The 14923-nt window shown below is 39.6% G+C and overlaps 1 protein-coding gene across 3 annotated transcripts in view; it reads right to left on the bottom strand.

Annotated features, from left to right (window-relative positions):
- LOC102206147 (1-phosphatidylinositol 4,5-bisphosphate phosphodiesterase delta-3-A-like) overlaps nt 1-14923 on the bottom strand; it is a 33278-nt gene that overhangs the window by 7832 nt on the left and 10523 nt on the right. For 2 of the 3 annotated variants that reach the window (XM_005726169.1, XM_005726170.1), the window contains exons 2-5: nt 6349-6513; nt 2350-2578; nt 1380-1509; nt 621-846 (exon numbers count right to left, since the gene is read on the bottom strand). In XM_005726169.1, the coding sequence (XP_005726226.1) occupies nt 621-846; nt 1380-1509; nt 2350-2578; nt 6349-6513 (750 nt within the window). Of the gene's footprint in view, nt 1-620; nt 847-1379; nt 1510-2349; nt 2579-6348; nt 6514-6622; nt 6686-14923 lie in introns of those variants that run through there. The other variant, XM_005726171.1, reaches the window with a different exon arrangement.

The raw sequence follows: 14923 nt of genomic DNA, 5'->3' as shown, positions 1-14923 counted from the left end.
TAAAATAAATAAATAGCTTTTTTTCCATAATATGTTTCTCTCAAACACAATACTTCTATCCCTTTATGCCCCTTTATGTCACAAATCTCAGATCATGTCAGACTGTTTCTTGAGCATGACAATGAGTTCACTCTACTCAAAGTCACGGAAAGAGCACCTTTAGGATGTGGTGGAAGGAGAGATTTCTATTTTGGATGTGCAGCTGACAGATCTGCAGGAATGTCATCATGACCAAAAATGAGGATTGTTTCCTGAACATTCTTGAATCAATGCTACATAGAAGGAGGGCGAAACAGGTACTAAGAAGGCATCCCTAATAAAATGGTTAGTGAGTGCACATACAGTATAATCAGTACTGTCATTATGGCTGAATTATAATAACTCAGTGATAAGAAAAGTGAAACAAAGCACAACTTTTCTTTCTTAAAACAAAGAGCTCTCACTGCTGGATTGCTTTTTTTGCACAGCAGCAGGATTGTGCCTCAGATTTTATGGTGATAGGCTAAATCGCTATTTCTTTTGTATGGAGACGGCATCAAAAGTCACATTCAGAATGTATTTATATATAAATATTTTGGGTTCCTCCTTTGAGTCCTTTAATGAGTGCTTTTACAACTTACCCCGGTCATTGAGCTCATAGGTGAGTATAAGACTTCGAGCATGATCCAGCGACGCGTCCTCCCCTTGATCTCCCAGGAAATCACGCAGCTCAGCAGTGGAGAGCACGCTACCTTTACTTGAATAGTGTCTAAACACGGCATCTAGCTCAGGCCGTCGCAGCAGCTCCCTGCAGAACTCTTCAATTTCTGTGTGATCCAGGCGGCCATCGCCAGATCGGTCACACCGCTGAGATGCACAGAAAAGGTGTGTGTTAAAAAGAGCCAAGAAAGTGAACACACAGAGAAGAAAATAGACAATATCAAAGGCTGTTCGCTTTTATTTTGGGAGTGCATCAAACTCCCTGTGGGAAAAGCACCTCTATAATAATTCAACGCAGCTGTGCGCACCTACGTTGAAAACATGCTTCTTTGCACTGTAAGCTGCACAGAGAAGAAGAATAACACTTACAATTCTGCCATAATAGTGAAGTGAGGGACATAGCAGGTAGTAATCCCTGCACAAAAGAGAAATAAATGGCTAGTGATTTGTTGTGGGGAAGATAAGAGGGAGGGGGTAAAGATGTGGAGTGAGGCTGGTGGTTGGCTTGCTGCTGGGGTTGGTAATTGAACACAGACTCTGGACTCCAGGGTGTCCGAGTAAAATGACACCTCCTTAACCAGATAGCAACAACTCTACAGCTCTGTAATTCCCTCACTTCTTTACACTCAGTGCTGCAGTTTAATGAGCATACAGGTACTAAAACATCACATGACTCTGACCTTGAATAAGCAGCGGGCATATTGCTCGCTCACGTCAATGTTGATCATCAGCAGCAGCCGTTTGACCTCATCGTAGCTCATCTTGCCGTCGTTGTTCTGATCTGCTCGCTTGAGGTACCCTCGAATCCAAGTGTAGGGAGTTAAGAAATCAAGCAAGACTAAAGCATAGAGTCAAACTGTTAAGACGGTACTTTTATATGGGATGTTACTGGGTTTTATTTGTTATAAATCCACTTAATACCTGCTCTTTTCCCAAGGGAGATTATTTTTGCTAAACCTCCTTTTTCTTATATTTGATCTCTTTTTTTATTCTATCCTGCTGTTATTGAAAGGGTCTGTATTTTTCCTTTTCATACTCACCCTTTCTAGCAAGAATTAAAGGACAAAATGCATATTTGGTACATGAATTTGATTTGAAACTGAGTCAAGTAAAGCATCATCTTCCAAAACAGATACTGGAATTGTCTCTTAGTGTTTTTCCAGACTGATAATGCTATAGCCTTTTGACACGATAACTATCAGCAACTGACTCATCTTTATGCATTTAGTGCTTTTCACATTGTGTTGGACCATTAAAGCAAAAGCCTTTTACAATTCAATGTCAATTTTTAACCTGTTGACAGTTTATGGTGTCCTTGCACAGCCACATTAAGTGAAAAGCACTTGCTGCACTTGACATGAGTTTTATTTCACAATGAAAAAACAAAATGAGAAACAAACAGAGCAACGGGGAAGATCTTATACTCTACCTGAACACTACACTGCTATTTTCCTCTGGCTATGAGAGATTATAATTAAGAGTGATAGCAGGCCTATATTTAGACAGGGCTTTTTTGTCGAGCAATTACCTCTCACCTTAGCTATGCTGTGTACGTAGGACGGTACATGTGACAGCAGAGTCAGTCACCATAGCAATGCTGCCTCAGCTACGCTATATTTATTCTAGCATATTGGAAATTGGGCAGGATATTGGTCCAGTTTTTCCTTCTGACTCATTCTGGCCACTCGCTCCTTTAACATGCGGAGACCTCGCACCCAGTGCTGAGCTTCCTCTGCAGTGGGGCACTTCAGGTCCAGGCTCTTCCTGGCTCCTTTGAAGACCACTGTGAAGCACTGGTTCTCTGGTAGGGTTCCAGACAGCCGCCTCAGTGCCTCCGACTGGTAGCCTTCACACACACACTCCACCTCCGTCACTGCAACTGGGACAGGAGCGATAATATCGATGAGTAAACTGCTTCAGCAGGAGACCATGGTTGCACAAGAAGCAGCTAAAGGTCAAGTGTGAGGTGTTTTTAGAGAATGCGAGTGACACATTAATGAGACTGCGAAACATATTATATCCACACATGTTCGTCAGCAGACTAATTTTAAAACAAAAAAAAAAAAATGACATGAGAGTAATGACTTAGACCTTCAGTGTGAGGTTCCAGTACTGACAGCTTAAGAATCAGGCTTCATTTAAAGTATGAGACATGAAAAAAAGAAATCTAACTGTGCTGCTAGAGGCCATTCAGTATCAGATAAAATATAGTGCAAAATATATATGAATGTTTTCAGTAAAAGTATTTAAATGAAATCTTGTCTTGTGCCCCCCTCCCTATAAAATTAAAACCTATTTATTCAAAGTTTTATTTATTTATTATTATTTTTCAAAAGGTTGTGTGGATGCCACCTGCAGCGGCTCTCCACCTGCCTGACTAAGAATTACCAAGAAAATTATTATATTCAGGAAAGTTCGAATGGGCTATTTCCTTAATCTAAAAGTAAAAAATAATTAAGGGATTTCTCAATTACCGTAAATACATTTTCCGTAGCACAGCAAATAGCACATTTGCCCTACATGTTCACAATCAGGAGGAAACACAAAACCCAACCACCAGGGGTCAAAAGTAGCGTCCTATTGCCAGCTCCAACCTGGGATAAATGGGAGGGGTGTGGGAAATAAAGGAGCAGCTGGATGTACGGTACATTGCATCATCATAATATTAAGACAGCCCCAAAACATATCTGCACCCAAAGGACCACACCTAAAAACAATATAAATAACCAGCAACGAGGTCTTGTTTATTTTAGCATGACGGTAGCAAACATGTTCTGCATTCTGCACAACATCACTCTGTTAAGCCGGTTGTGAATCCAGTCTGTCCACAGTTCAGACCAGTGAGTCATTAAAAGCTTTTGGCATTCCAAAGAAGAAGTAGAAGAAGAAGAAGTAGAAGAAGTAGTAGAAGTAGAAGAAGAAGAAGAAGAAGAAGAAGAAACTCCCATATTCACAAGGGGTTGCATAAGCATTGCAAGTTTTAACATTTTATATGCTCTTTGTACTTTAGTAAGGAAATATAGGATTTACGTTATTTGTTTTTGTTTTTTTTTTCCAGCTCAAAAAGGGGAAAGGCGTTTTTTTCCCCAAAATATGCATATGCATTTTTACATTTTGAATCTCAACAATTCAACATCCTAAAGAGCATAAGTGCACTGCACTGCAAGTCTTAATTTTAGGCCCGGGAAAAAACCTCAGATTTACAACTATAAACAAGGGGAGGAAACAGGCTGACACTAACACACAGTGTCTCCTAGTTTATTCTAACACTAGAACTTTATTCAGCACAGGAGCTCTTCTGCTTCTGCACTGAGATGCCTGCTGGGCAATAAGTATTCTCTGACAATAACCTCATTCTCTTGCTAGAGGTCATAAAAGCCTCTGCAATCCACCTCTTCGAAATTACTCCGCATTCTTCCTTTGTGGTCATCTCGGAGCCATGGTAAAAGTAACATATACATGTGGGTGTGTGCCTATGTGTAGTGTGAAGTTTTAGGTGGTGTATATTACGCCAGGATCACACGCAACCCTGAACTTCAGACATTAGATCAAATCAGACCTGGGAGACTAGAAAGAGGGAAGAGAGCCAGACCTTTATCCCGTACAGAGATTTGGTCCTCAGCAGCCTGCCAGTGTCTTAAGTGGTCACTCTGTTCTCACGCTGCTTGATGTCATCATTCTATGGAGTGTTACACGCGGCAGCTCGGCCGCTCTGTGTCTATGGCTGGCACAATCAAAACGGCCTTCACACCCATTGACCCACAAACCTGCCCAACCACACACGCTGTGAGACAAGCGGGAAGGGTTAGGATTAAACTGCATTCTAACATAAGGGTGGAGAGCACAAACAGCACAGAGGTGGGAGAGCCAAAGGTCAGGCAACAAGGGAGAAAACAAAGCTGATCTCATATTACGTGCTCAAAGCTTTCCACCTTGAAGTAAATTTTCATTTCAACAGAAAGAATTAGCTACAAAGACCTAAATGGAATGGGAGACTGAACAGATGCTGCTGCAAAGTCTCTTTTGCTCTTTTACTTTCATTAACTCTTCCAGGAATTGTGCTTCGGTAATTTAGGCCATCAGTCCAACCCTCTGATGCCGTGACAGAAGAGTTGCGCTCTGAACAAGATTTGTGTCCTACATACTGCGCTGACATCCATGAATTGATTCCCTGAATAACTAGATAAAAGACATTACTATCTTTCCCCTGTGTGCTTTGGCACAACATCCTAATATAGCTACTACATGACTAGTTGTTTAAAACAGTGGGCTGAAAAGCAAGGCATTATAAAAACATTACATAATATAATGGATGAGCTGTGAAATTAAGTATAAAGTCTACTAACTTCTTCCCCACTATTTTATTACTGAAAATGGTGCTTTGCAAAAGATGCTTTAGGTACTCAAGGAGGTCCGATCGCTAAAAGAATTGAAAATAAATATTAACAGCAAAAAAAACCCCCAAAACAATCTCATCTGCTTTTGCAGTTTAATTTTACCCTTAAGCAACTTGCAAACCTCCAACTATAACTTATCTTGTTTTTCACCTTGTGTACATAACCTTAAGGAGTTTGTGCAAAGAGTGATAACAGGCCCAAACTTGCATAAGTGGGAGTTGAGTCTATAGGATTCTATGTAATATCAGTTTTGTTTACCCGCTATGACAGAAAACACTCAATTCAATCAAACTTGGACATTGATCATTAGCTTGACGTTTGTTTTTCAAGGTGAAACATTCAAACATGGGGGAATCTCGACCTACCACTCTCAACCAGGGTAACCTACAGGCATGTTTCCTCTGTGTTGACTTTCTAGAGAGCAGCTACACTCTCCTTCCACATGTCAAACAATCACTGGAGTGATATTTAAAGGGCCTATCACAAGTTAGTCACACCCTGAAGCATACCATGCTTTTTCTGTTAACAAAATACTTAAATTAGGCTACTGATACCATAATGTTCTATTGAGGACTTTCAAATAATCTTAATGCTTTCTGAAACTAAAGGAATAAATGCACATTTAAGAAATTTCTGCACTGGCTTTACTTTTCAGTCTCAGAAGCTAAATCCAGTTTTATGCGCTGGTAAATTATAAACTGATCCCATCAAAGAGCTCATGCCCATTTCTGTCGGAGGTCTAAGTGTCAGTAAGACTATTAAATGTATATTAGGAAGCTTGAATTGGTAAGTCATAACCACTACAGATCACATGATTACCCTCCTCAGTTACCAGAGAAACTAGAACCGTCTTTAAATGGGCAAAGTAGGGGAGAGGGCAGAAGACAGAGCCAAGATAAAGCAGCTCAACAACCCCAAACAATGTGCAGGCTGAATGAGCGCACTGAATCACATCTCAGTTTCTATTGGACTAATGGCGGGACGCTTACATTGCTTGCTTTAAATATAATTCAGTTTGCGCTGTTCTCATGTACACTCTTCCATTACTTAAGTTTCCTTTCTATTTATCGTATTAGTTCACTCATGCTCACAATCAAAGCTCCTTTTCCTCCTCAACTCCTATTCATAACTAGCTCACTTCTCCTCTTCATTAGGTCATGATGTCTGCTCAAGCCAGCCCCCCACCCCGCCACACACTGAGCTCTCCTTACAGAGTACTCTGACCATAACGCTGGATTTCAGATAAACTTACATGTCTGCTGGGCTTTGCCTTTGCGGGAGCTCTTGGACTCGCACCACACGGTGAGTCCGTCCTCCAGCAGCCGCATGCTTCGGTTCCTTTGCCAACTTGTAGACCGAACTTTCAGCATGCTGGAACCTGCCATCATCACGCGTATGTCCTCATTTTCATGAAGCCCTGGAGAATACACACATTCACAAAACAGAGCTGTTAATGCATGCATGACTCTGGTTGACACTGTGCAAATGCATCATCAGCAACTTAAGTTCAGCTTGTCTTCACATACATGCCTATTGTTTGATCAGTTTAATCAGGTTCATAAGTGCACATCTGTTTTCCCAAGTTCCTGAACTCCACTAACTGCATGTCTTTGGACTGTGGGAGGAAGCCAGAGTACCTGCAGAGAACCCACGCAAACAATATAATGTTTACTATGTTTATGCATCAAGACTGACAGAAGAAGTTTTCTATAAGGGCTTGAAGTGCTGCTGTTTAAAGTTTATGCACACAAACTTACCTTCTACACTGAATATCTAACGAGTTTGGTCAGTAGCTTGACAAGTGTTAAATGTTTGCTAAATGCAGCAGCTAGTGTGTTGTTATCATCATTTCCAATAAGGACACAATTAGCAGTTTGAATTAAGACAAAGCTACCCTAAATGCATTGAGGAAATCAATGACTGGTTGTGACTGGTTGTGCCACAATGACTGGTTGTGCCACAATTTTCTCCAGCTAAACAAAAACAAAACTGAGGGAATAGTCTTTGGCACCAAAGAAAAACGATTACAGGTCACCAGAGAACTTCAATCTATACATCTAAAAACCACAAACCAGGCGAGAAATTTGGGTGTAGTGATGGATGCAGACCTAAACTTAGAAAAACACATTAAGACAATAACAAAGTCAGCTTACTATCACCTCAAGAATATATCAAGGATAAAAGATCTGATGTCTCAACAGGACCTGGAAAAACTAGTCCATGCATTCATCTTTAGCAGGCTTGATTACTGTAACAGCATCTTTACAGGTCTACCTAAAAAAATCAGTCAGACAACTACAGCTCATTCAGAACTCTGCTGCTCGAGTCCTCACTAAGACCAAAAAAGTGGACCACATCAGTCCAGCTCTGAGGTCCTTACACTGGCTGCCTGTCCGTCAGAGGATAGACTTTAAAGTTCTGATGCTGGCCTATAAAGCTCTGAATGGTTTAGGACCAAAATACATCAATGACCTCCTGACCCAGTATGAACCTTCCAGATCCCTCAGGTCATCTGGATCCGGTCTTTTATCAGTTCCCAGAGTCAGAACCAGACACGGAGAAGCTGCATTCAGCTTTTATGCTCCTTATATCTGGAACAAACTCCCAGAAAGCCTCAGATCAGCTGAAACACTCAGTTTATTTAAATCCAGGTTGAAGACTCACCTGTTCTCAGCTGCATTTGAATAAAGCACCAAATCCACACTTTAAGCTTAAATTTCAAAACTTACATTTAACTACTGATTTTATCTACTGTTCTGATTTTATCTGTTTTGATTTTATATACTGTTTTGTTTGTTTGTTTGTTTGTTAATTAGTTAGTTAGTTTGTTTGCTTGTTTTAATCAATTTTAAATCATGCTTTTTATTTGTTCTTGTTTCTAATGTCTCTGTAAAGCACTTTGAATCACCTTGTTGTTGAATTGTGCTATACAAATAAACTTGCCTTGCCTTGCCTTGCCTTGCCTATGGAGAGTCACAAATTATGCATGTGAGTCTGTAGTGGATTTATGAAGTGAACTATGGGTTCTGAGTACGTACTGTTAGCATGCAACATGCATTAACTTCAGTGAAAAGCTCAAGACATCATTGCCCGTGTTTGATGTGAATCTCATCGGTTTTGATCAAAAGTCTGACCTAGATGAAGCAAAAGGGATCACCTCTAAAGTACGCTTCATGACATTCAGCCAGAGGCATTACAAATGTGACAATAAGCCATAAAGGGTCTACAAAATTTTGTGTCATTCCATGTAAGGAGTGTAGAGACATATCCTGGGGTCAACAACCGTTACTATCAAAAGAACAATTATTGAGTAACTTTTGCCCAACAAGTTCTGTGTGGAGCTGCAAAACATATTTGAACCTCATTTTAAAACTGACTGCATATGAAGCATAGATTCATCAGCATTACTAATAGGTGTAAAAAATTTAATCACATGTGGCTACTCTGCTTTGTGATATTTCTAATTACTTTTAACCTTTTAAACATTACATTTGCACAATAACTGAAACTAGCCCTCTGACTGAACAATGGGCTGTGAGGTCAGCTCCTTGATCATTAATATGCAAATTATCAGTTTCAGTCATTGAAGGTGACTTCTTCAGTTTCAGCTGAAACTGAAGAAGTCACCTGGATGAGTGACGAAACATTTCTCACACTGAAAATGCAACGACCAGGTGAACAGAATCAACCTTTTGGGAGTTACTTACCTGGATGATTGAACATGCTTTAAGACACTGTGATGGTGGAAACTGATCAAAAGTTGCTAATTTTGATATTGCATAAAAGAGTTTTAAAATAATACTAAAATAACATTTTAAAAAAATAAGGCAGTTCTCATCTTTTTACTTCAGCTACATACAGCAATCAGCCTTTGGCCCTGTAAACACAGCCTGTTCTTTTTAAATCGCCTGTTTTATTATTTGCTCATTTCTTCCTGCAGAGCAAATCAGTAAGCCAGCAGCGCTGGCAGTGAAAGCAAACAAATCTGTCCGCACACCATATCCTCAAGAACTTTTTTTTCTTCCCCCATTTATAACTAGGGAGACTAAATGTTCATTACATCCATGCAATCCACTGAGCCTCATATTGGAGTAAATGAAAATTAAGAGGATAACACAGGATATGCTTTTTTAAAAAACCCAAACAAAGTCATTGGAGACTTAACTCAACCTAAACCACTGTTTACATTTTCAGAACTGTAGTATGTGGCATTTCTGCAGCTTTAGCATGCCTAGCTATCTTACCCATCAGTCACTTAGGCCTAGAGAGTGTTTGGCAACCTTTTGGAAACCTCTGGTTGTTTTGATAGAGGGTGCTCTATCAAAAACCTTGTTGTGATTGCTTTGGTTGCTAGCAGTTAATTGTGGTTACCTGTGGTTTGCATGAAAGATGCTGATTTGTCTGCAAACACTCACTATTTACTCTCTAAATGGTAGTGAAATTTGAAAAAGTGTGGTGGAAACCAGAAATGTAGAACGTTCACCTCCAGAGTAAAAGTTCCACGTCAGCGCTGAAGCCAACACATTGCAACAGGTGTAGCTTTGACTTTGAAGGTGAATGGTGTCCGTTTCCAATTTGCAACACAATTACAGTTTCACAACCACTTGGCAAGCAGTTTGTGTTTACAGACAAGCTGCCATCTTACACCCAAACTGCCGTAACCACAGCAAACTGCTAGTGAAAGCAATCAAAATGAGGTTTTTGGTATAGCATTGTAATCAAATTAACACTAGCAACTCCCACCAGCTGCTTGCCAACTGGTTGCACAATACATGCATTTTTCCCTATTAGATGGTCACAGACTGATCTGTAGGCCTCTGTGATTGGGGCCTGACTAAAATATCACTCCATCTTGAAATAATCTCAGAAATATTGTAAAATAAAATGTGGTTTTTTTATGTGTCTCAGTACTTAGATGTCATCACCTAATTTTTTTAAAAATGTGACTTTATAGTTGCTTTCGTGTTTATCTGCTTTATTCAGTCCTTTTCTGTTTATCCTTTGAGCTTTTTGAGAGCTTGAGAGTGTTTGCTGGTTTTAAAAATGCCTGCCTTTCATTCAGCCATCTTATTTACTTGAAAACTGACCTTGAACAAATACTTGGACAAATATGCTCAACGCATCTTTTCTTATATCCAAAACCTTGGGCTGTGTTATATATACAAACCTTGGAAAAAATGACATTTGGCGTGTGAGTCAAGCGTTCATGGATCATCTAAAAAAAACCATGACTTTATCATTTAGTAGTATTTATCTGTTTTCTTTAGGGTGAATAAACCACTGTCAGTTTAAAAGAAAGCTGATCAATGAGATGTAATTCAGTCATGATAGTTTGTAGATTTACTTCTCTCCGGGGGCAGGAGCAGGCCAAAAGGCAGCAGGAATGAAAGCTGCTATAACAGCTGGAGTATGGACGGCTTGTGAAAATATTTGTCCAGCTGTATTGCTCGTATTAGTGTTTCCTCGCTATTAACGTCACTGGAGATGCAAGATTCACAATTTCAGTGGTGCCTTAGATAGTAAGCATATATCACCACTTGGCTGTGGAACTGGTCAGGCCATATAATCAATGAAGAAAAAACACATTGCAAATTTTAAAGGCCCTTTATTGTAGCATAACAGACTTTAAGACTTATCTGAGACTAAATTATTCATTAATGGCAGAAGCAACTGGGAATGAAAATAAATCCACAGCTCAGGCTGAAGCAGTGTCTGTTTACAAAGCAGAAAACACAGCAGTTTTTCCACTCTCATTCAGAAGGTTCAAATATGAGAGACCCACAGAGGGCTCAGAGTGTGAAAACTGCCCACTTCATCTTTTATTTTCCTTCTTTCTGTATTTTTTTTTAAATGCACATTTGTCACACTTAAATTTAAGATCAATAAATTGTTCATATTAGACAAACACAACCCCTGTAAATACAAAATGCAGTTTTTAAATGATGATTTGATTTATTAAGGGGGAAAAGCTATCCAAACCAACCTGACCCTATGTGATGAAGTAGTCTGCCCCTCTCATTAAACCATGAATGAACTGTGATTAACTTTATGTTTTGAAAAGGTGAATTCAATTATTTCAAGAGCTACACGTAGACTGTTAGAATCTGTGTGTTTTGAGTTTTGTGAGTTTTTGATTCGCTTCTGGATTTAAATGTGATTATTACTTATAATGATAACTTTTTATTTGCCTAGTGCTTTGGTGTTTAGTATTTTTCCACCCAGTGCTTATAATTCTAGTTTTTAAGTCTCTTTTTTGGCTGAGTCAGTTCCCTTTTTTGTCCACTCTGTCTTAGTCTTGTTTCCTTGGTTGTTTCTCTGTCTGTTTGTGTCCAGTCTCCGTCTCTGTATTTGTTTACTTTTGTCTGTGTCTACTCTGCATTTCTGTTTCCAGTTTACTTCATCACCTGTTTTTTTTATTTCACATGGTCCCTGTCTGTTTCTCCAGTCGTGTCCCCTTGTCTGTCTGGTTTCTCCGTGTCCAGTCGTTTTAGTGCCGATTCCCTCAGTCTTGTCTCCATTTGTTTATTTTCTTCCCTGGATCAAGTTTGTGTGTCTGGAGCTTGTTTCCTGCCTCTCGTCCTATGTGTGTTGTGTTGAGTTTTGCTCGTTATCCTGATTTAGTTCACCTGTGTTCCCCGGTGTATTCAGTTTAAATTCCTTGTATCCTGCATATTCAGCAATAAAGCTGCTGTCAGGTTCAGTTCATATTGGGTCCACACCTCTGGATGCCACACAGCAACACATAACACAGGCCTAACTACAACCAGACCCAGTGAATCAAAAAATCATTTACATAGAACTTGTCTGACAAAGTAAAGTAGTCTAAAAAAAGAAAATCTCAAAAAGCAACCTATCACACCATGATCTACAAGACTGGGCAAAAATAGTATCCATGGGACAGTTCCAAGGTGAAAACCACACAGGCTTGTCTCACATTTGACAGAAAACATCTTGATGGTCCCCAAGACTGGAAATAATATTCTATGTACAGACAAGACAACATTTCGGGAAGGTATGAGTCCTGTTGGATCTGCTATAAAACTAACAGCATTTCATAAAAAGAACATCATGGTAGTATAACGGGCTGAGGCTGCTTTGTTAAAACTGATGGACCCCTGGACTCTGCTCTCTACCAGAAAATCCTGAAAGATGAAATCCAGCCATCAGTTCATGACCTGAATCTGGTGGCCAAAGTTCCTCCACAGTGACGTGAAAGACTCAGTCAGTTATTGCAAATGCTCGATTGCAGTTGTTCCTGTCAAAGTAACACAACCAGTTATTAGATTCCGGGAGCAGTTGCTTTTTCACTTGGGCCAGGGCTGGACTGGAACAAAAAATTGGCCCGGGCATTTTGACTACAGACCGGCCCCCCAGGTATTACAGGAAAAGCCATAAAGCCTTTGAATGAAAACAGACGCTGTTGTGAAAGTGATGGACACTGTCTTGTTGGTATATGTATGATTTCTATACATTTTACGTCAGATAAAAACTTTGGTTGTAATCTTCAGATAATTATTTAATAAAAGCGAGACATTTTAAATGAGAATAAGAACATATTTCTTTGTGCCCCCTTTTCCCTGTTAATGCCCTACCTGGCCCCCTGGCAAAACTTTGCTAGATCCGCCCCTCCATAGTTACCAGCCGTCAGCGTAAAAAAGGATCCTGGTGTTATTTGTCTCTCAGAAACAGTTCATTACTTCCCTTTAACTCATTCATGTCACCTAAAAGGTAAACCTGTTTGTCCATCACCTGTTCAGCTTGATGATTCAGTAAGGACATCTCCTGGTTTCATCTTCATGTTTCCCTCTCACCACATATCCAAACCGATATCATGACCAGCAGCTTAACAGCTGTGGTTCCAGCAAACATCAGCTGATACTAGAAATTAATATTAAATAAATTCTAACAACAGCTGATCAAGCTTAAACGTGGAGCTTTTGTTTAACGCGACATCCGCTGGTTTCCTCTTTCTGGCGCAAAGTGGGCGATAAACAAACAAGAGAGAAAAGCTGATCAGCTGATCACTGATCAGTTTCATGATCGTGTTCATTGAAGTAGAAACAGGAGAGGGAGGAGAAAGAATGAGCAAAGAATGAGCAAAGAAGAGGCAGCTGACAGCGTAAAGACAGAATAACTCCAGCAAATGCCCCGTATGCTCGATGGCCAGTCCAGCTATGCTTAGGGCCAAGTAGGTTTGGATAGATTTATTTTAATTAATTAATTATTAAATCATCATTTAAAAGCAACATTTTGTATTTACTCAGGTTTTTTTAATGTATTTATAGTAGTAAGGAGTGTTTCCTTTAAATTATGCATGTTTGTGACTTTGCTGCTTTCTCATTTAGTTAATCATTTCAGTAAATGTGAGGTTAAAAGGTTAAGTTGTTACAGTTCTCATCGGGAGGGTTTGAAAATGTTTTAACTTTCACTTTAACGGATTCTTAATAAAGTAAATGTATCTGAATATGTAAATTCTTCAAACAACTGGTTTAAAAAGTTATGTTAAGAACTTGGTTGCTGCAAATAGCCTATTGAATAGGCATAGGTTAGTTGCGTTACTAGGCAATAGTAATGCAACTAACACAGGTGTTAAACAGCATTCAGCCATGGCATGTTTAGTCTTTTGCAAGAACAAACGGGCTCTCTTATGGAACCTTCCCTTTTAGTACTGCTGAAGGAAACAGCCAAAACCAGCTCTCACTCACTGCTCAAATTATTCTTCAGGCTTTAGTCTTTTCTGTTCATGTCTAAAGAAAGGGCTTCATTTGTTTCTTTAGCTCTTAAATCACAGTCCTCATCGTGTCAGTGCCAAGTTCTGGAGTAAGTAATGGACCCCCAAAGTTATAGCAAACAGAAACTGCCCTCCACTCCCTCCCTATCCCTGAAAGCGCACTGGGTGAAACCATGGATTTCTCCCCATCAGGGTTGAAAACAAAGAACTCCCCCTGCCAGGCCGTCCATAACAAGCCTGTTTTTCCAAGCTGTTACCACATGCAAGGCATTCCCACAAGCACAGCACAAGGACCTGATTAACTGCAGGTCAGTGACCACGCTAAGCTACCCAAACAGCCTTAACTAGCTCTCTCTCAACCTCCTGCTTCACTTTTTATTATTCCCTCTCCCGCTACAGCCACATTCTTGTTTTACTACCTGTATAATTTTATTATCTGCCCACAATGCAAAGTGCGAGTAGCTGCAAGTCCCCAAGTGTGGCCATATCCACAGATAGGGCTGCTCGATTATGGCAAAAATGATAATCACGATTATTTTCACTGAAATTGAGATCTCGATTATTTGACGATATTTATTTAACCCTTTAAGACCTACCATAGAACCAAATCTGCCAGAGCTTATATTATTATTATTATTATTTATTTATTTTTTACATGCTGTAGTGCCATTTTTGGGAGCATTTCAAGTTGCTATACATCAATACAACTGTTATAGCCCATATTTTAATAATATGTATGCATTAAGTCCATAGTAATTACATTAATTGCAAAAAAGTGCAATAAACTACAAAAAAATTGAAAATCGTTTTTGTTTTTTTTATATATATTGTTACGTTCCCCTGGGGGGGTCTAGGCGGTGAGGGGGAAGTAACAAAAGTGACCGGGTCAGAAAAAGGAGTCAAGGAGGCGAAACAGTTAAATAAAACAGTTTTATTGAAGTAATTCAACTAAAAGAGACGGACAAGCCGCTATCACCATCAAACACCAACAAAACACAAACAAAAACTCAGGCGTTGGTCAAATAAAGCAAAAAGTCAAAAGGAAAGTGCAGCTCACTAGCTGGAAACCACACTACACAGCTCACTAGCTGGAAAC

This window comes from Pundamilia nyererei, unplaced genomic scaffold, assembly GCF_000239375.1.
Source record: "Pundamilia nyererei isolate P.nyererei 1_Seehausen unplaced genomic scaffold, PunNye1.0 scaffold00018, whole genome shotgun sequence".
NCBI lineage: Eukaryota > Metazoa > Chordata > Actinopteri > Cichliformes > Cichlidae > Pundamilia > Pundamilia nyererei.
This window is presented reverse-complemented; position numbering and strand designations above follow the sequence as displayed.